The 21,832-nt window shown below is 33.6% G+C and overlaps 1 protein-coding gene across 1 annotated transcript; it reads left to right on the forward strand.

The window, feature by feature from the left end:
• Window positions 1-13,221: 13,221 nt before the first annotated feature.
• LOC138341710 (uncharacterized) lies at window positions 13,222-17,225 on the forward strand. Its single transcript, XM_069293324.1, has 6 exons — window positions 13,222-13,478; window positions 13,878-14,083; window positions 14,399-14,493; window positions 15,811-16,073; window positions 16,386-16,510; window positions 17,065-17,225. Exons 1-6 carry the CDS (start codon window positions 13,222-13,224, stop codon window positions 17,223-17,225), a joined length of 1,107 nt encoding a protein of 368 aa, XP_069149425.1.
• The last annotated feature ends 4,607 nt before the right edge of the window (window positions 17,226-21,832 follow it).

Consider the following 21,832-nt stretch of genomic DNA (forward strand, 5'->3'; position numbering starts at 1 on the left):
AAATAAGAAGCAAAAGAAAGAATAAAATTAAATGAAGAGAAAAAAGAGATGATAAAACCTAATGACCATATTGTGAAGATTAATCAAGATATCATAAAAATTGTTGATGTGGTGAGATCTGACAATCATCGTTATCTTTTCGAATCTCAGCTTCTCAAAAAGGTCTATACATTACTAATCTATATATATGTTGTGATTTCTTATACTTTTATTTGTACATGAATTATAAACTAAAAGTTAGACAATTAAAAAGAAACGTTGGTTCTTCTATTTCAAGTGACGTTCTCTCTTTTTTAATCTATTATTAAAAATAATATTTTCTTAATTAAAACATGATTAAGTTTGAACGTCATATATATTATCTTCCAAAGACATGTTTAATTTGACTCGACATGTAACATAGACTTCTAAAAGTTGTTGTCTTAAATATGTTGTAATATTTGAGTAACTATAAAACTTCTCACTAATGATAAAAAATATTTTATAGCTTAATTATTTTCAAATATAGACAGATGTCATATTTTTTTCGATAGATTGATATCAATATGGTGTTACATAAAATCGAAAGAAAGGAGTATCTGACATGTAATAAAGGAAGTCTTTTTTTTTTTTTTTGCTTTTCAAACTCATAATTTGAGGTCAAATTTACATTATAAGGATCATAAAACATGGGTTGCATATTCATTATAAGTGCTAATATTTATATTTTTTCAAGAAGATTTATATTATACTAAACAAATTAAGCAACATATGGATTTATACTTTATTGAAAATATGTTAGAACAAGATAGGTTGTTCGAATTTGGAAAATGTCAATTTCATTAAAGATATCTTATTGATTTTTTTAGCAATGTTCTTGTTGATTACACAAATAAAACGCTTCAATATTTTTGTCGCCTAAATTCAAAGCCATTATGTTTATAAACCCAAATTTTATCGTGCAATTGTGTGTGGATTAGCACTCGTTTTAATAGAGGAGTACGAGAGTGAGAAATAAGGATTGCGAATTCAAGAACGATCCGGATAATGACTGCAAAGGGAAACACTAAAGAATGATGAAGAAAAATTAAGAATATTTTGGAAGTAATTAATGAAGCTTACTAGTAGGAGGTCAATTTTATAGATGTATTGAGGTGCATTAAAAATCTTTTGTTTTGTCGTTCGGGTAATTCATAGTTCATTGTACATGTAGATTGGAGACTATAATTAATTTCTTAACCTTATCATGTGCCTTTTTTTCTCAAGATTTTGTGTTTTGAAGAAAAAAAAGTCTCATAATTGAATTAACATAATTTAATTGATGATGTGAACAATTGTTTGGTATGTTATTTGCATCAACCTCTAGCGCTTTATTTTAGGAAAAAATATTCATACAATTGTTAGTATATTTGTGCATTTTAATATTATTTCATTTAAAATTGTCTCTTATCCAATCATCCTCGAATGCCCACGCTTCCCAGGAAAACGTTAGTTAAACATTGGGAGTAATTGTCTTTTATTTAGTGAACGAACCTGGTAGGTCATGACTATAAGTTCTCATTGGAGCTCCATTATATCACACATTATTTTTTCTTTTTATGTTTTGTAATGGGATAAAGCACAAGTATGCCCTAGAATATGACAAAAATATCAGAGATACATCTAAATGTAATGATCCGAATCCAAAAATATCATTTTTGATAATTTTGAATGTTCGTTTAACTAAATTAATTAATGACGGGTAATTTATTTATTTTTAATAATAGTGGGTGAAGTTCAAAATATGTAAATAGGTTATTAGGAATTATTACTTTTAATACATAATCATAAATATATATATATATATATATATATATATATATATATATATATATATAAATGAAAATCTTAGGTCTGCCTATGTGGCGCCATCACAAACAACAATTTCCTTTTAAATTCATTTATTTCCAAAACTAGTCTTTCCCTTTCATGAAAAGTTGTGTCTTCTATGAAGAGTTGTGACTTTTGTGAAAATTTGTGGCTTTTATAAAGAGTTAGAACTTTTTTGAAGAGTTGCGACTATTTTGAAAAGTTGTGACTTTTATAAAAAAAAATTGCAACTTTAATGAATAGTTGCTACTTTTATGAAATGTGACCTTTCCTAAGGGTTGCAACTTTTCCAAATAGTTGTGACCTTTTCGAAGGGTTGCACTTTTTCCAAATAGTTGTAACATTTACGATAAGGCACAATAAATAGTTGTTCATGTTGTCCTTTTTTGTATATAAATAGAGGTTTTTTGTCTCATTTAAAACAATGAAAACTTTAAACCTCCTTTTCTTCTTCTTCTTCAAAACTAAATATTTGTTCATGTTGAGTGACTCGCTGACATCATTGCTTATGTTACAGATATTTGTATGTAATTTTACAATTATTAATTTATGCTTATGTTATGAAGAATAAATGATAATATAGTGTTTTAGTTTTAATTACTGATAGGTTTAAAATATTATTTTATAAAAATTTTGGCGATTATGAAAGGTTCTATCATTTTCAAACACTTGTGACCTTTTCGATAAGACACAATAGTCATTTATTACACTACCCTTTATTATTTATTAATAAGCATTTATTTTATTAATACAGAACCTAATATATTTTTTACAATCATTAATTTATTCTTATGTTTTTAATTTCTTTTTTTGAGTACATGTTTTAATCATTGTTGTTTATATTTATGTTTTTGTTCATTATGTTGAAATATGTTAGTCAAGAAAAAAGTTTTTATGTAATCATTAAAGTACTATTGGTGTCATGTATATTACAATTCTTAAACTTTTAAATTAAATGACTTTAATTTTTTCAATGGCTAAAAGACAATGGGGTGTCCAAGAATGAACTTTTGAGTGTTCAAAGTTATGGTGATTCCACACTACCTTAGAGTTTTAGTTATTCAACTTTGTATCTTATAAAGACATTCAATCGATTAGTGACCCTTAATAAGTAAAGGAATGTAGTGGGATGGTAAGTTTTGACTCAACCTTAATCAAAAGTTTTCTTTTAAATGGTTGATTAGAGTCAATGAATTACTCCTCAAAGTAGCATGAATCCATAATAATGAATATTAAGTAAATAAATATATCCTTATAGATATTAGATTAAAGTCGCAAAAACTAAAGTTTTAACCATATCGGTCGAAACATAAACAATAAAATATGTCTTTTGGATATCAAAGTAGTGTCATCGACTGCGAATGATTTTGAATAAGGGACTTTCCAAGACATCATTTCATCCAAATTATTTGAGTGAAATACGTTGTTTTCATGAACTCCAAGAGACGTCCATATAAATATTAATTAACTTATCAACTACACAACTAATTATATAAGATTTATAATATTTATATTTTATAAGTAGAGCTCTTTAATAGGAGAACAACTATCGCAATTGCTGAATAAAATGTTTGTACCAATTTTTTAAATACAAATATAGTATAGACAATGAAACAATTATATATATTTTCTAAAGACTTTGATGATGAGTAACTACGATAAAATGATAAATTAATAACAAAATACATCAAAATTTATAATCAAATCTTTTTGATTTTAAGATTAATAAAATTTAATTTGTAACTACGATAAAATGATAAATTAATAACAAAATATATAAAAATTTATAATCAAATATATTTGGTTTTACAATTAAAAAAATTCAATTCATCTTTGGATAAAACATTTTTGACAATTTATTGTAGGGCTCTGCCCACTCAAAAACACGTATATTATCAAATGTTCCTAAATACATTATTGACATAGTTCACCACTGTGTGAAGAGCACTCAATTAACCTAGTTAATTTAGAAAAGAAAATAAGAGAAGAAAGAAAATTTGTTCGTGCGTCAAACACGAACAGAGGATCGTCACCACCTTCAAGGAAGTAAACATTATTTTTTTAATGGAGTTCAACTCTACACACACAATCATTAGTTTCCAATTGTTGATTATAGCATTAAATCCAATTTTCATATGAAATTAATTAGAGTAGTATTGATTTTCTTCATTGCTGAACTATTGTAATGATTCATGAAGTTTTTGGATTGTAGTGAAGGCAATTATTATTTTTTATTATTATGTGAAGGCATATAGATGTTGTTGTATCGTTCTTGGCGGCTTGAAATTTAGGGGACAAGAAACAATGCTACCATTAATATTATTATTATATTCTTTTTGTTTGTTTTCAGTTTTTGAAGGAGGATTTAGGGAATTGAACTATTAGGAGTATATGTATAATTATTTTCAATACATGCTACACTATTGTTTCAAGTTTGTTTAGGTCACAAAATTTTTTTTAGGGGAATTACTACATGTTGTCAGTGGTTATGGGTTAAGCATAAGACGTAAATTGAGGGTCAGAATACAATATAATTGTTTTTAAGATTTTCATGGTGAGTTAAGAATTGTGATAGTATGTCTTGTCAAGGTATGAATTGGTAAGGTAAGAAATGTCGATCACATTGATTGAGCATTTAAATGAACTTGTACATGGTTTGAGTCATAAAAAGTGTTATTTTAATTGTCAAAGTACTTAAGGAATGCTTTATTTAATGGATAAGATAATAGTGTCAAGGGTTGTTGGCCAAAGAATAAGATACATGAGAGAGAGAGTCAACAAAAGGAACAAGAATCTGAAAAGTTCAAAAAATTTAAAATTCTATGTCATGGAAAGAATTTAAGAAAAGGGAAACGAAGGAATAAGACCTCTCATATAGAATCTTAGTTTGAAGCTGCTGGAAGTATGAATTTTCATATGTAATATCTAATATGACTATTGATATCAATTTGTTCAGTATAGACGTACCATGAATTTTTTAGTGGGTTTTATGAATATATGGTTTTGATTTGAGAGGGAAAAAAATAGTGAGGTGTGGAAGATTTTGTGTTGTTATGTGGGGATAATTTATTCAAATATGATAGGTAACTTATTGTTGTTCATTGGTGTGGACCTACAATTTTACATGATTAATAACGATATGCGGAGATTGAAACAACTTGTTGATGAGACAATATGATGTGTTACATAGGCACTTGAGATTAAATAGAGGTTATGTGCTCATATTATATAGACTTATTTAGGTAGTTAAGCATTTCTCTAAGCTTTAGTATGATACGTATAAGAGTATGAGTTGTAGTTGAAAGTTTGTATGTTAAATATTATGGAGTTGATCTTGGAAAATTCAATAGCTTATTCACAATGAAAATTTACTATTAAAATTAAATTAATGTTATCAGTCTTGGATGAGACCAAATCTATCATGAATGCTTACAAGGAAAAAGAGAAAGTCATAGTTCTTGAATTTTGTAGGCAAGAATGTGTTTGTTAATAAGACTTTGTTACTAGTGATAGTTTAAGAATAAGGTGAATAGCCGTAGTGATTGTGATAATTGTAAGTATTGAGAGTGTGAGGTTTAGTGGAATGATGTGAAGAGTATTTGGGGTTCTTTAAAACTAGTATTTGAACAATTTTAATTGGGGCTAAATTGGTGATTGTGGGTAGCTACAAAGTTAAAGAGATAGAGTCATATGAATGAATGATTGATATGGGCATTATGTAAAGAGTAGCTACTATTATTCGATTTTGGTTCTGTATATTCTTATGTGAACATCTACTTCATTTTGGATATGGTTTGGACTGAAATTCACCACCTATACCCACACGTGTTTTCATATCTATGGGTGAATTCCTAGTTGTGGATCAGGTGTACTCATCCTGTGATTTTCTCTTGGTAGAGATAAATTCTTCCAAGTAGATTTGGTTATTTAAGTTATGATATATTTGGAGTTTTTTAGATAGTTGAAGTATATCACTTGTTCTACATGCACGAATTTGCTTATGAGAACTTATAGAAGAGCTTCTGTGAATAGTTACAGTTATCCAACTGTGTTATTAAAGGTTCTGCATCCTTGAGTGTATCGTTTGATGGATGGAAATTTGATTTTTTTAGGGTGGGGGATGGTTGGATAAATTTGATTTCCCCTGAATAGTACCCGATGTCTAAAGATCAAATTTTTATCATAACATAAGTGTAGGGAGGTTGTGTTGTGAGAAGAGAATCATAATAAGACCGGTAACAATTGTGCATTGAGAGTGTGTGGTAGTTGGTTCATGTTCACTTTTGGTTCGTATTCAGTATTGATTTAGAAGGTATTCTTTGTTATGTCAAAAAATATTCATCATCATGGTTGTGTTAAGGTCCAATGTTTTTTAGTTTTAGTTGGGTTCATGAGTTAGTTGTGGCTTGATAATCTTTCTTGATTTATAGATTTTCCAAAATTTGATTCGAAAGTTCAGTTCTAAGTACTTGATCTTGATGGAATGGTCTTCAAGAGGAGTTCACTTGGAGATATGAACACCAACTAGTTGGTCATAACTCAACTTTTAGATAATGTCAATTATTCTTTCTTCCTCTTCCTTGTGTTCGGGGACGAACATGATTTTTAGTGGTGGATAATGTAATGACCCAGATCCGAAAGATCATTTTTGATAATTTTGAATGGTCATTTACTAAATTAATTAATGACGGGTAATTTATTTATTTTTAATAATAATGGGCCAAGTTGAAATACTTAAATAGGTTATTAGAAATTATTACTTTTAATACATAATTAAATTAGAAAATAAAATAAGCAAAGAAAGAAAAAAAATTTGGTCGTGCGGCGAAAACGAAAAGAGAGGTCTTCAGCACATTCAACTAAGTAAACATTATTTTTTTAATGGAGTTCAACTCTACACTTACAATCATTAGTTTTCAATTGTTGATTATAGCATTAAATCTAATTGTCATATGAAATTAAGTAGCATTGATTTTCTTCATTGATCGACTATTGTAATGATTTATGAAGTTTTTGGAGCGTAGTGAAGGCAATTAATATTTATTATTATTATTATTATATTAGAATAATATGTATAAGAAATTGAAGGTTGACAATTGTGAAGGCATATAGGTGTTGTTGTATCGTTCTTGGCAGCTTGAAATTTAGGGGACAAGAAACAATGCTACCATTAATATTTTTATTATATTCTTTTTGTTTCTTTAATTATTTTCAATACATGCTACACTACTGTTTCAAGTTTGTTTTGGTCATGGAATTATTTTTGAGGAATTACTACATGTTGTCCGTGGTTATGGGCTAAGCATATGACCTAAATTGAGGGTCAAAATACAATATAATTGTTTTTAAGATATTTAGGTGTTTGAATTATTTTTTTTTATATAAAATTAAGTATTGGGTAGATTGTATTACATGAATACCGTTAGAATGGTGATATTGGGGAAGTTGTAGCTTAACCCTAGGAGTGAAATTTAGAAACCTATACTAATATGAGTGTTTTTAGTATAGAAATGTTATTGTGTTTATGTACTTAAATAGATTGTATAAATTTGAAGATACACGAAACATGTCTCGGAGTGAATTGTTGATTAATTAAGGCAAGTGGATTTCTAAACTCTTGCTAAGTGTATGGAATGCATGTATTTCCTTGTGATATATGTTTGGAAGTAATGGAATTTTGTGATGGGTTGACTTGTCCACATTGATTAATTCTAATGATAAAAGGGGGTCATAAAAGACAATTTAATTATTTGTTTGTATGTGATGTGTTGAGAATGATACGATTACCAGTGTTAAATGAGAAAGTTTATTACTATAGAATGCGGATTGTAATCCGAGAATGAAAAATCATTTGAGCATTAAGTGACATATTATTGATTTGATTTATTATGTATGATTAAGTTCTTTACTGAACCCATATAATTGTGAGAATTGAGGTGATTATATGTCATAGAGACATTTTATTTATTGAGATGTTGCATCATCTTCTTTATTCGATATCATATTGTGCACAAGCAATGACATGAGATTGGTATGAGTAAAGGTCTGACACGTGGAGATTGTCCGTGTTGAGATCGAGTTATTATTGTTAGGGCACGTGGAGATCGTTGGGGCGATAGAAAAGTTATGATCATGATTTGGGCACGTGGAGATTGTCCGTGTGAATTTATTTGATTTATGATAGTGCATTAAGATCGTTCGCACAGACACGTGGAGATCGTCCGTATCGGTATATGGACCTCGCGAGTCCCTCATGGGTCATGAAGTCTCGATGCATTTCCGAGGAGTATCATGTATATACGATTGAGAGAGAAATTGGTTTATGAAGCATATCACTTCATGGTATCATATTGCATTGCATCCCATGAAATCCTTTATTCTTGATGATTATGTGTTTTATTGGTGGTTGAAAAGTACTTTATATTTGATTATGTCTATTTGACGAACTTAATCTTATGTGTTGCTGAAATTGTGAGTGCCTTTTTGTGAAATTTGTGATTTTCTAATATTGAGTTTGTAGTTGAGGATGTGCAAATTTTTTAGAATGATTTTGATGAACTGGGTGCTAGGAATACTGTGAACTGTTAGGTTTGGCTGAATTTTATGCAGGTTATAGTTGTAGAGGTTCAGTAGGTGTGTAAGAAGTACCCGCATTTTATCCCCTTAGCTTGTATTTTGGAGTCTACTTGCTGGGTACCGTGTGGTTTGGTACTCACCCCTTGCTACTACAACTTTTTTTGTAGGTTACTAGCCTGAACTTTGTGATATTTTTCCTCTCCATGTTGAAGCTTCTTGGAGATTTGTGAGGTAGTTGTTTGTTGTCTCAACGGATTTTCTTTATCCTTAGTTATGACCTTGTTCTATTCGAAAAATAAGTTCATTTGAGACTTGCGTTTCATTTGAATCAATTGTAACACTTTAGTGACTTGTACACATGACAACCAGATTTTGGGGGTGTTTTGAATTGATTCTAAATTTATGTATTTTCTTGTAATGGTTGAGTTTTAGGCTGACTTGTCTTGGTGGAATTATATGAATGTCATCACGTCCATTTTTGGGTCGTGACATTAAACTTAACTAGGGTCCTATTTTTAATTTTTTTGTGCACTTTTTGTGCTGACGTGACACATTCAACTCCCAATTAAGTTGCATTTCTACACACTCGCCTGCCGCATGTGTAAATATTTATTTAAAAATTAATTTTACTAAAACTAATATAACTGAAAAAATATTCTTATTTTCTTTTTCTTGTGTTTGAATTAAGTTAATACACTCTTTTTTTATCTTGTATCGAAACTTCTAATTTTCACCTTGATTCATTGTTTTTCTATTGATTTTGTTTTCTTTGTCTTTCGTTTTCATTTTATTTCAAATTTAATTCCAATCGTCTTGCATTAAAAATAACTTAATTTTGAACTGATATAAAAATAAACAAAGAAAACCAAAAAAAATATGAAAAAAATGTTAAAACTTAAGGACATTTTAAAATTATTTAGTTTTTAAGAAAACATAATCTTCTTAGAAACTTTGAAAGAGAACAGATAACAAATTAATTTTTAAAAAGTTAAAGTGAGAAAGAAATTAAAATAAATATTATATAAAGAAAGAAATAGAAACAATTATAGGTATATGAGTTGTATCTATTGATATATCTATATACTACCTTAAAAGCATGAACTCTCTAATTTGAATGTTAAATTACTAAATACCCCCAACTTAAAACACTATATTTAGTTTATAAGTTATATATTTAATACTAGTAAAATTACTTGTGCTTCACACAAGAATTTAATATAAGAGATTTTATAAAATAATATTTTAAATCTATCAGTTATAAAAATTAAACGGTATATTATCTCACATAGAAAATTGCATAGTAACAAATATTAATAATGTAAACGAAAATGAAATTATTACATCTTATCATTTATTCTTAATAACATAAGCATAAATTAATGACTATAAAAAATTACCAAGATATGTAACATATCGTGCCTTATCGAAAATCTTACAACTAGTTGAAAAAGTTGCAACGCTTCGGAAAGGTCATCACCTTTAATAAAAGTCACAACTTTTCTTAAAAGTTGAACCCTTCATTATAGTCGCATCTCTTCATTAAAGTCGTTTCTCTTCTTTAAAGTCATAACTCTTCATAAAAGTCACAACGCTTCATTGAAGTCGCAATTCTTAATAAAAATCACAATTTTTCATGAAAGAAAAATTCTAATTTTTGAAATAAATAAATTTAAATTTGTGGTGGCTCCACATAGGCATGTCTAAGGTTTTCTTAGACAATAAAAAAAATTAATTGCAAATTCAATGCAATATATATATATATATATATATATATATATATATATATATATATATATATATTGCATTGAATTTGCAATTAACTTTTTATTGATATATGCTCATTAAAAATAGTGGAAAAATAGTTTATTCAAAAAATATTACAATATTCCAACATGAATATGAATTATTTTGCGTTGGTTCTTTAATCAACACTAAAAGGAAAATAAAGAAGAAAATAAGAATATGTATAAAAATGCATTTCATAATATAAAGAAACATTTAAGTTGCATAGATATATTGTAATTTATATCTTAGGAGAAAATTTAAAAACTTGTTAACATATTTAAAAAATTAGGCTTGAAGATCGAAACAATTATAACTTTTGACTTCCATAATGAATTTCTTCAATCGATAAGTAAGAAATTTCATATCTATGTTAAAATGGACAATATTGTAACGACCTGTTTAGTCGTTTTGAGCAATAGAGTTTATTTCTGGTAATAGATGTCTGGGTCGACGGATCCCACAACGGACCGTCATGGGCACGACAGACCGTCGAGGGGGTCTCGTTCCAAAACACTTAGACTTTGGAAATTTGGGTACGGGGAATCAACTCTCTGAACTTTGCGACGACATGGAAGGACGGACCGTCATAGGCACGACGGACCGTTACGGACCTCTTAAATGAAATTGAGTCTCTGAACTCTGTGACGACTCTGCAAGACGGACCGTCGCAGGCATGACGGGCCGTCACGAGCGACGTAACCTCGACTGGGTCGGATTTCTGCTAATGTTTTTAAGGGACGTTTTGGACTATTCCTGCTTATGATTATAAAGTTAGTGGTTTAATGTTAATAATTGAATTACTTGGGGGTTAAAGGAGATAACTTTGAAATAAATAGTGGGTTAATTTTACCATCTTTTATACTTAATTATATGGTAATTAGGGTAAAAGAAAAGAGTTTTAATATGGAAAAATAGAAAGAACAGAGAGAAGAGGGGAGAACGAACGAGAGAGGGAGAAACGAAGAGGAAAGCAAAGCATTGGAGAAGTAGATTGCTTGATCACTATTCTTCGGTGAAGGTAGGTTATGGTTTATGCTATTTCATAGTAAACACTTAAATAGCGAATGATATGTGTTGGGTAGTATTGTAAAGTCTTCTATATGCTTAATTGTGTGCTTGCATAATGTGATTATGTAATTGTGATGAATTAGCATGATGAGACTGTTGAATCTCAAACCTTAAAACCTATTTGTTAATGATGATGCCTTGGTATAAAAGAAGGCTTGATGAACTGAAAGAATGAGATTAGGGGATCGGATATCACGAACCGACACGTAGTAGTAGGGGATCGGAGTGTCACGTTCCGACACCAGGATAATAGGGGATCAGAGTGTCACGTTTCGACACCAGGATAGTAGAGGATCGGGTGTCACGAACTGACACGTAGTAGTAGGGGATCGGAGTGTCACGTTCCGACACCAGGATAGTAGGGGATCGGAGTGTCACGTTCCGACACTAGGATTGTAAGATGAATGAATATTGAGGGGATCGGAGTATCACGTTCCGACACCAGGATAGTAAAGAGAGTAATCTTGATTTATGCTAATATACTCAGGTTTAAGGAACCTGTTTCCCAAATGAGTATGGTGTGGAGGCTTGAGTCCTCATAGATGTGCTTGGTGTTGTGGCCAATGGTTATGGTACTTATTGTTGTCACCTGTTAAATATCTGGTTGGTTCTATGTTATTATTCGATATATATTGCTTTCTATTTTGAGTTGGCCGATGATACCTACTCAATACTTGTGCCTTGTACTGACCCCTACTTGTATGTTTCTCTTTGTTATTTGTTGAGTGCAGCAAACGTACCATCGACTTCGACTATTGTTCCTAGATCGGACTGGATTCTCTCTCATTCATGTCTTGATGTCCTTGAAGTTTGGACATGGACCATTTGTTTACTTATTTAGCTTCCTAGATACTCTTAGATTTAGTAATTGAGGATAGAATGTTCTTGTGGTGATGACTTCCAGATTTTGCAAATAATAAGTATTAAATTTTAGAAGTTATTTATTGGTTATATTAATGTGTTTTAAGTCTTCCGCATTATATTCTGGTTATTATGGTTGAAACGTTGGGATTTAGATTGGTTGGTTCGCTCACATAGTAAGGATAAGTGTGAGCGCAACTCGCGGCTCGTTTTGGGTCGTGACAAACTTGGTATCAGAGCATTAGGTTCGTTGGTCTCATCACACAAGAACGAGTCTAGTAGAGTCTTGAGGAACGGTAGGGGGACACCTTTAATTTTCTTTGAGAGGCTATAAGACTTCAGGAAAATTCCATTTTTTCTTTCTTTCGTGCTATTACTTGGATCCAATTGGTATCTAGGTGATACAAATTGGTATCTGACCATCTTCACACTCTATTTCGCAGATGGTTAGAACTAGAGCAACAACTACGCCAACACCAACACCGGCAAGACAAGATGCGTCTGAACCAGCCACTGAGGCTGTAGCTCGAAGAGGAGCAGTGGCAAGAGGCTGTGGTAGAGGTCGCGGGAGGACGTCCTCTAGAGAAAGAGGACAAGCACCTGGTCCACTAGTACTAGGGCGGTGACTCCTCCACCGACTGAGGAAGTAGTAAGAGAGGGTGAGGAAAGGGAAAATGAACAAGTGCAGAATGAGGAATTTCCACCCCAACCTACCCAGAGATGATTAACCAGGTTCTTTCTTATCTTAGCGGGTTATCCGATCAAGGCCAAACGCCTCCAGTGTTTTCTGCACCAGCACCTCAGGTTCCGGGAGTACAACATGCAGCTGATGTGGCTCTCCACATGGATGCCTAATTGGAAATAGGCACGTTTCCTCGATTGACTATAGGGCCTATAATGACGAATGATCAGCATGAACTTTTCACTATGTTCTTGAAATTGAAACCTCCAGTTTTCAAGGGTGCTGAATCTGAGGATGCCTATGATTTTCTAGTTGATTGTCATGAGCTGCTACATAAGATGGGCATAGTGGAACAATTCGGTGTTGAGTTTGTAACCTATCAGTTTCAGGGAAATGCCAAAATGTGGTGGCGATCGTATGTTGAGTATCAATCAGCACAGGCACCACCCCTGACTTGGGCATCATTCTGTAGCTTGTATATGGAAAAGTATATACCCCGGACTTTGAGGGATAGGAAGAGAGATGAGTTCCTGAGCCTAGAGCAAGGCATGATGTTGGTTACTGCGTATGAGGCTAAGTTTCGTGCATTATCCAGGTATGCCACCCAGCTTTGCTTCAGTCCACGAGAGCGGATTCGCCGTTTTGTGAAGGGATTGAGGTCAGACTTGCAGATTCCATCCTTATAGGTAGCTACTGCAGAAAAATCCTTTCAGGAGGTGGTAGATTTTGTGATAGAAGTGGAGGGAGTGAAGCCAGACGACTTCACCACGGCATCGACACCTAAGAAGTTTCGTTAGGGAGGTGAGTTTGGTGGGTCTTACTCCAGAGGGCAGAGTTCAGGAGTTTACCCAACCCGACCTATTCAGTCTTCACTGCAGGCTGTAGCTAGGGGTCCACCGCAGACCGATCAACACTTCCCTGAGTTTGGGGGTTATCCCCAGGCTCCGTCGTTCTCACAGAGACCTATGCTTGAATCCAGAGAGTGTTATGGATGTGGAGAGACCGGACATATTAGGAGGTTTTGTCCAAAACAGAGTTACAGACCCCCTATAGTTAGAGGTAGAGGTGGTCATAGGAGAGGCCGCCATTCTGGAGGACGCATTGGTCAAGGTAATGGTGGTCAACAAACCAACCAGGGTGGCGGGCATGCCGGAGCGACTGGAGCACAACATGGTAGGGGCAACGGACAGACAGGTGATAGGGCCCATTGTTATGCTTTTCCTGGGAGGTATGAAGCGGAGACATCTGATGCCGTTATCACAGGTAATCTATTGGTTTGTGATTGCATGGCTTCTGTATTGTTTGATCTTGGATCCACATTTTCATATGTATCTTCCTCATTTGCTACTGGTTTTGATTTACATTGTGATTTGCTTCACATGCCTATTCGTGTTTCTACTCCGGTGGGTGAGTCTGTGATAGTTGAAAAGGTGTATAGGTCTTGTCTTGTAACTTTTGTGGGAAGCAATACTCATGTAGACTTGGTTATCTTAGAAATGGTTTACTTCGATGTAATTCTGGGTATGACGTGGCTTTCTCCAAATTTTGCAATCTTAGATTGTAATGCTAAAACTGTAGCGTTGGCCAAGCCTGGGACATATCCGTTAGTGTGGGAGAGTGACTACACTTCCACTCCAGTTCGTATCACCTCCTTTCTTGGTGCTAAAAGAATGGTTAATAAAGGGTGTTTAGAATTCTTGGCACACCTCAGGGATGATACTACCCAAGTACCTTCAATTGAGTCGGTTTTGATAGTCTGTGAGTTTCTGTATGTGTTTCCTGCAGACCTTCGTGGTATGCCACCGGATAGGGATATTGATTTTTGTATTGATCTGGAGCCGGGCACTCGCCCCATTTCCATACCCCCTTATAGAATGGCTCCCGCTGAGTTAAGGGAGTTAAAGGCCCAACTTCAAGAATTGTTAAGCAAAGGCTTTATTAGACCAAGTGCATCCCCTTGGGGTGCTCCTGTTTTATTTGTGAAGAAGGATGGAAGTTTTCGGATGTGCATAGACTACAGGCAACTGAACAAGGTAACTCTTAAGAACAAGTATCCTCTTCCTCGCATCGATGATTTGTTCGATCAGTTACAAGGTGCTTTTACCTTCTCAAAAATCGATTTGAGATCTGGTTATCATCAATTGAAAATACGGGCAACGGATGTGCCAAAGACTGCTTTTCGGACCAGGTATGGGCATTATGAGTTCTTAGTAATGTCTTTTGGGCTTACGAATGCCCCTGTTGCTTTCATGAGCTTGATGAACGAGATTTTTAAGCCATATCTTGATCTCTTTGTCACTGTATTCATTGATGATATACTGGTATACTCAAAAAGCAGGAAAGAATATGAGGAGCACTTGAGAATTGTATTGGAAATATTGAGGGAGAAAAAGATTTATGCCAAATTCTCCAAGTGTGGGTTTTGTCTAGATTCACTGTCCTTCTTGGGGCATGTGGTTTTTATGGATGGAGTGATGGTGAATCCTTCTAAGATTGAAGCAGTGAAGAGTTGGGTAAGACCTACTAATGTTACAGAGGTAAGGAGCTTTGTCGGTTTAGCTAGCTACTACCATTAATTTGTCAAGGGATTTTCTTCTGTTGCTTCCCAATTGACAAACTTGAGGAAGCAGAGTGTTCCATTTATATGGTCGGACGAGTGTGAAGAAAGCTTTCAGAAGCTCAAAACTTTGTTGACTACTGCACCAATTCTTACCCTGCCAGTGGAAGGTAAGAATTTCATTGTTTATTGTGATGCATCCTATTCTTGTTTGGGTGCAGTGCTAATGCAAGAGAAGAATGTAATTGCTTAAGCTTCGAGGCAATTAAAAGTGCATGAACGTAATTATCCGACCCACGATTTGGAGTTGGCTGCGGTAGTGTTTGCATTAAAGCAATGGAGACATTATCTATATGGGGTTAAGTGTGAAGTCTATACAAATCATCGCAGTTTATAGTATGTCTTTACTTAGAAAGATTTGAATTTGAGACAGAGGAGGTGGATGGAACTACTGAAGGACTATGATATCACTATCTTGTATCATCCGGGAAAAGCTAATGTTGTGGCAGATGCCTTAAGTAGAAAGACAGAGAGCATGGAAAGTCTAGCTCACTTACAGGTTTCTAGACGCCCATTGGCTAGAGAGGTTCAAACTCTGGATAATGACTTTATGAGGCTGGAAGTACTGGAGATGGGAGGAATTTTGGCCTGTATGGAGGCAAGATCTTCCTTTCTTGACAAGATTAAGGGAAAGCAGTTTACCGATGAGAAACTGATCCGGATTCGAGATATGGTATTACGAGGAGAGGCTAAAGAAGCAAAAATTGATGAGGAAGGTGTTTTGAGAATAAAGGGAAGGGTATGTGTACCCCGCGTCGACGATTTGATTCACACTATTCTTACAGAGGCCCATAGTTCAAGGTATTCTATACATCCTGGTGCAACCAAGATGTATCGTGACCTAAAGCAACATTTTTGGTGGAGTAGAATGAAGCGTGACATGGACTTCGTGGTTGGTCTTCCAAAGACAATGGGTAAGTATGACTCTATTTGGGTGATTGTTGACAGATTAACTAAGTCTGATCACTTCATTCTGGTTAAGGTGATTTACAATGCAGAGAAGTTAGTCAGGCTCTATATCTCAGAAGTCGTTCGGTTGCATGGAGTTCCACTTTCCATAATATCAGATAAAGGTACACAATTTACTTCTATGTTTTGGAGAACATTGCATGCCGAGTTAGGTACTAGGTTGGATCTTAGTACTGCATTTCACCCTCAGACCGATAGTCAGTCTGAGCGAATGATTCAGGTTTTGGAGGATATGCTTCATGCATGTGTGATAGAGTTTGGTGGTCATTGGGATAACTTCTTGCCCTTAGCAGAATTCTCATACAACAATAACTATCACTCTAGTATTGATATGGCCCCATTTGAGGCACAGTATGGGAGAAGAAAAAATAGGTCTCCCATTGGGTGGTTTGATGCATTTGAGGTTATACCTTGGGGTACTGACCTTCTGAGGGAATCGTTAGATAAAGTGAAATGCATTCAAGGAAAGCTTTTAGCGGCTCAAAGTAGACAGAAGGAATATGCAGATCGAAAGGTTAGAGACTTGGAGTTTATGGAGGATGAGCAAGTTTTGCTGAAGGTTTCGCCCATGAAAGGGGTGAAGCGGTTTGGTAAGCGAGGTAAGCTTAGTCCGAGGTATATTGGTCCATTTGAAGTTCTGAAGCGTGTGGGGGAGTAGCTTATGAGTTAGCCTTGCCCCCAGGGCTTTCAGGAGTGCACCCGATATTTCATGTGTCTATGTTGAAAAGATACAATGGGGATGGAAACTACATCATTCGTTGGGATTCAGTTCTTCTTGATGAAAATTTGTCTTATAAGGAGGAGCCTGTTTCCATTTAAGATAGAGAGGTCCGCAAGTTGAGATCAAGGGAGATTGCATTCATCAAGGTTCAATGGAAGAATCGGCCAGTTGAAGAGTCCACTTGGGAGAAGGAGGCTGATATTCAAGAAAAATATCCACACCTGTTCAAAGATTCAGATACTCTTTCTCGCCCTTGTTTTTCTTCTTGTGATCATTCGAGGACGAACGATGGGTAAATTGGTATCTATTTGTAACGACCTGTTTAGTCATTTTGAGCAGTAGAGTTTATTTCTGGTTATAGCTGTCTGGGTCGACGGATCCCACGATGGACCGTCATGGGCATGACGGACCGTCGAGGGGGTCTCGTTCCAAAACACTTAGACTTTGGAAATTTGGGTATGGGGAATCAACTCTCTGAACTTCGCGACGACATGGCAGGACGGACCGTCGTAGGCACCACGGACCGTCATAGACCTCTTAAATGAAATTGAGTCTCCGAACTCTGCGACAACTCTGCAGGACGGACCGTCGCAGGCACAGCGGGCCGTCACAAGCGACGTAACCTCGACTGGGTCGGATTTCTTCTAAAGTTTTTAAGGGACGTTTTGGACTATTCCTACTTATGATTATAAAGTTAGTGGTTTAATGTTAATAATTCAATTACTTGGGGGGTTAAAGGAGATAACTTTGAAATAAATAGTGGGTTAATTTTATCATCTTTTATATTTAGTTATATGGTAATTAGGGTAAAAGAAAAGAGTTTGAATAAGGAAAAATAGAAAGAACAGAGAGAAGAGGGGAGAACGAACGAGAGAGGGAGAAACGAAGGGGAAAGCATTGCATTGGAGAAGTAGATTGCTTGATCACGATTCTTTGGTGGAGGTACGCTATGGTTTATGCTATTTCATAGTAAACTCTTAATAGCGAATGATATTTGTTGGGTAGTATTGTAAAGTCTTCTATATGCTTAATTGTGTGCTTGCATGATGTGATTATGTAATTGTGATGAATTAGCATGATCAGGCTGTTGAATCTCAAACCTTAAAACCTCTTTGTTAATGATGATGCCTTGGTATAAAAGAAGGATATATGAACTGAAAAAATGAGATTAGGGGATCAGGTGTCACGAACCGACACGTAGTAGTAGGGGATCTGATTGTCACGTTCCGACACCAGGATAGTAGGGGATCAGAGTGTCACGTTCTGACACCAGGATAGTAGAGGATCAAATGTCACGAACCGACATGTACTAGTAGGGGATCGGAGTGTCACGTTCCGACACCTGGATAGTAGGGGATCGGAGTGTCACGTTCCGACACCAGGATAGTAAGATGAATGAATATTGAGGGGATCGGAGTGTCACGTTCCAACACCAGGATAGTAAAGTGAGTGAATCTTGAATTATGCTAATATACTCAGGTTTAAGGAACCTGTTTCCCAAATGAGTATGGTGTGGAGGCTTGAGTCCTCATAGATGTTCTTGGTGTTGTGGCCAATGGTTATGGTACTTGTTGTTGTCACCTGTTAAGTATCTGGTTGGTTTTATGTTATTATTCGATATATATTGCTTTCTATTTTGAGTTGACCTATGATACCTACTCAGTACTTGTGCCTTGTACTGACCCCTACTTGTATGTTTCTCTTTGTTATTTGTGGAGTGCAGCAAACGTACCATCGACTTCGACTCGTCCTCAACTCTAGCCAGTCTTCATCACGTCAGATTTCAGGGTGAGCTATTGTTCCTAGCTTGGACTGGATTCTCTCTCATTCATGTCTTGATGTCCTTGAAGTTCGGACATGGACCATTTGTTTACTTATTTTAGCTTCCTAGATACTCTTAGATTTAGAAATTGAGGATAGAATGTTCTTGTGGTGATGACTTCCAGATTTTGGGAATAATAATTATTAATTTTTAAAAGTTATTTATTGGTTATATTATTGAGTTTTAAGTCTTCCACATTATATTCTGGTTATTATGGTTGAAACGCTGGGGTTTAGATTGGTTGGTTCGCTCACATAGTAAGGATAAGTGTGGGTGCCACTCGCGGCTCGTTTTGGGTCGTGACAAATATATAAGATTAAGCTTATGTATAGTAATTTTAAATTATAAATTTAATATAGAATATCAAAACATAGATTCTTGGAATTGAATACAATAATTATTTCCGCACAATTAATATACATAATATATGTGTATATGTTTTTTTATAAATGGAGACAATAACTTCCAAGAAACATAAAAGCAGAGTTTAAAATATCTACTCAAAATCAACAATTGATATCATAAGCATAAGATAATGAGTGTATAAAAACATACAAGAATATCTAAAAATAGAATGAAATAGATAGGAAAAAATTGAATCCACTGAATGCACAATGTCCCCATGATAAAATATTTTCCCTCCAATGCCAGAGGTCTAAGAAATTCCTCTAAGTGTGAAACAATTTTATTCACCAACTTATTGATACAAAAACAATGGTGTTAGTAAGTCACTCAACATGAGCAAAGTACACAAATATTTAATTTTGCGGAAGTAGAAGAAGAAGATCATACTTTTTGTTGTTTTAAAATGAGAGGAAATATCAGTATTTTTAGACATAAAGGGTAGTGGGAACAACTATTTATTGTGCCTTATTATAAGGGATACAACTAGTTGAAAAAGTTGCAACCCTTCGAAAATTGTACAACCTTTCGTAAAATTTACAACTTTTCATAAAGTCTCAACTCTTCATTAAAGTCGCAACTTTTGATAAAGATCGCAATTCTTCGTTAAAATTACAACTTTTGATAAAAGTCATAATTTTTTTTATAAAAGTCGAAAAAATACATATTTTCACATTAATGGAAACTGACTCTTCCGAAAGGTTCTGATTTTTTATAGAGTTGTGACTTTTTTGATGAGTTATGACATATTAAAAAAGTTGTGATTTTCTTAAGGACTATTTTTTCTCTAAAAAGGCCCGATAAGGACCTTTCCATAATATTCTTTCAATTCATTAAATAGAGGTGTTTCTCACGCTTTTAAACTTCAAATTATTTAAGTTCTATATTCTTTTACTTAATAAAAGGAAGATTGTAAGATTTGTTCAATAATGCAAATATAATATTTTTTGGTTTTCTATTATTCTTTAAATAAGGATGATTGTGAGAGTTTTTCAATCATTCAATTACAATTCTTTTTTTTATTGTAAAATCGATAGATCAATAAAAATTAATTCGGCAAGGCAAATGAAATAACTCAACTTCAAATTAAAAGACTATCTTGATAATTCATGTTTACTCATTTTCGTAGCAATAAAATATACTTTTGTAGCAACTTCTTCTTGACAAAAAAAATGAATGATTTCGGTTCCACAAACTACAAATTATTAGTTTTCAATTTTCAAAATCTAAAGAGTCTCAAAATGTTGGAGAAAATGTATTTGATAAAGAACTGATTTGAAGAGTCCAAACTACATTTAGTAATTAATACTGTTTACTTTCCAATATGTTTAGTGTACTTTTACTTTTATTCAGTATAGTATAGAATGTTTTTTTTTCTTTGGGTGGGGCAAATCTTTAAGACCACAAAGTGAAAAGAACTTTTAATATATACAACATATGATCCTTAAATTGAAATTCTTCTTTATTTTGTAAAATTTCATATCAAATTAAAATTAGACTAATCTATATATACATTTTTTTATTTGTCTATACTACCTAACTTAAAACACCAAATTTAGTATATCCTCGATATTTTATATCATATTTTATTTATTTGTGCGTATTATAGTATATTACATTAAAGACAAACACATTTTCCCAATTGAAGGGTTGCAACATTTTCAAAGAGTTATAACTTTTCTGATGAGTTGTTGCTTTTGGAAGGGTTGTGAGTTTTCTATAGGGTTGTCACTTTGAAGAGTTGTGACTTTTCCGAAGGGTTGTGACATTTTCGAAGAGTTGTGACTTTTCCGAAGGGTTGTGACATTTTCGAAGAGTTGTGACTTTTCTTATGAGTTGCGACTTTTCTGAATGGTTTTGAGTGTTCTAAAGGGTGATGTCTTTTTAATAAGGCGCACACTACCCATTGTTGGCTATAAAAAGAGGGGTTTCCTAATATTTTAAAACTACATTTAAAAAAAATAATATCATTAATATTATTCTTCTTAAAGATCTTATTTCGAATATCTTCTATATATTTATGATTGAACAATATGAACTTACTATTACTACGCATTTTAACTATAAATGATGGGGTTTCCTCACATTTTTAAACTTCATTTTATAAAAGTTTTTAGGTCTTCTTTGCTTAAAACCTCAGGATTGATTTTATAGACATGAAAAATCTCAAAGGTTAGTGAAATTAGAATACTCCCTAACATGAATGTTAAATTAATCTAATATTCCCACTTTAAACATAAAAAATAGGACACCTTCTATATTTTATAATAATATTGATAATATATCATACTATATTAAAAATAAGAACACCAATAATAATATAATAACATACTACCACACTAAAGATAAGGGAGGAGAAATTATGTTGAAGAGGTGTAACTAACAGATTTTAAGAGTGACTATTTTTTATTTTAATAATGTTTACTTTATATTTAAAAATAGAGTGCTACCTGGTTTGACATTCACGTGCAATACACGTGG

The sequence above is a fragment of the Solanum lycopersicum genome, chromosome 1 (genome assembly GCF_036512215.1).
Source record: "Solanum lycopersicum chromosome 1, SLM_r2.1".
Taxonomy (NCBI): domain Eukaryota; kingdom Viridiplantae; phylum Streptophyta; class Magnoliopsida; order Solanales; family Solanaceae; genus Solanum; species Solanum lycopersicum.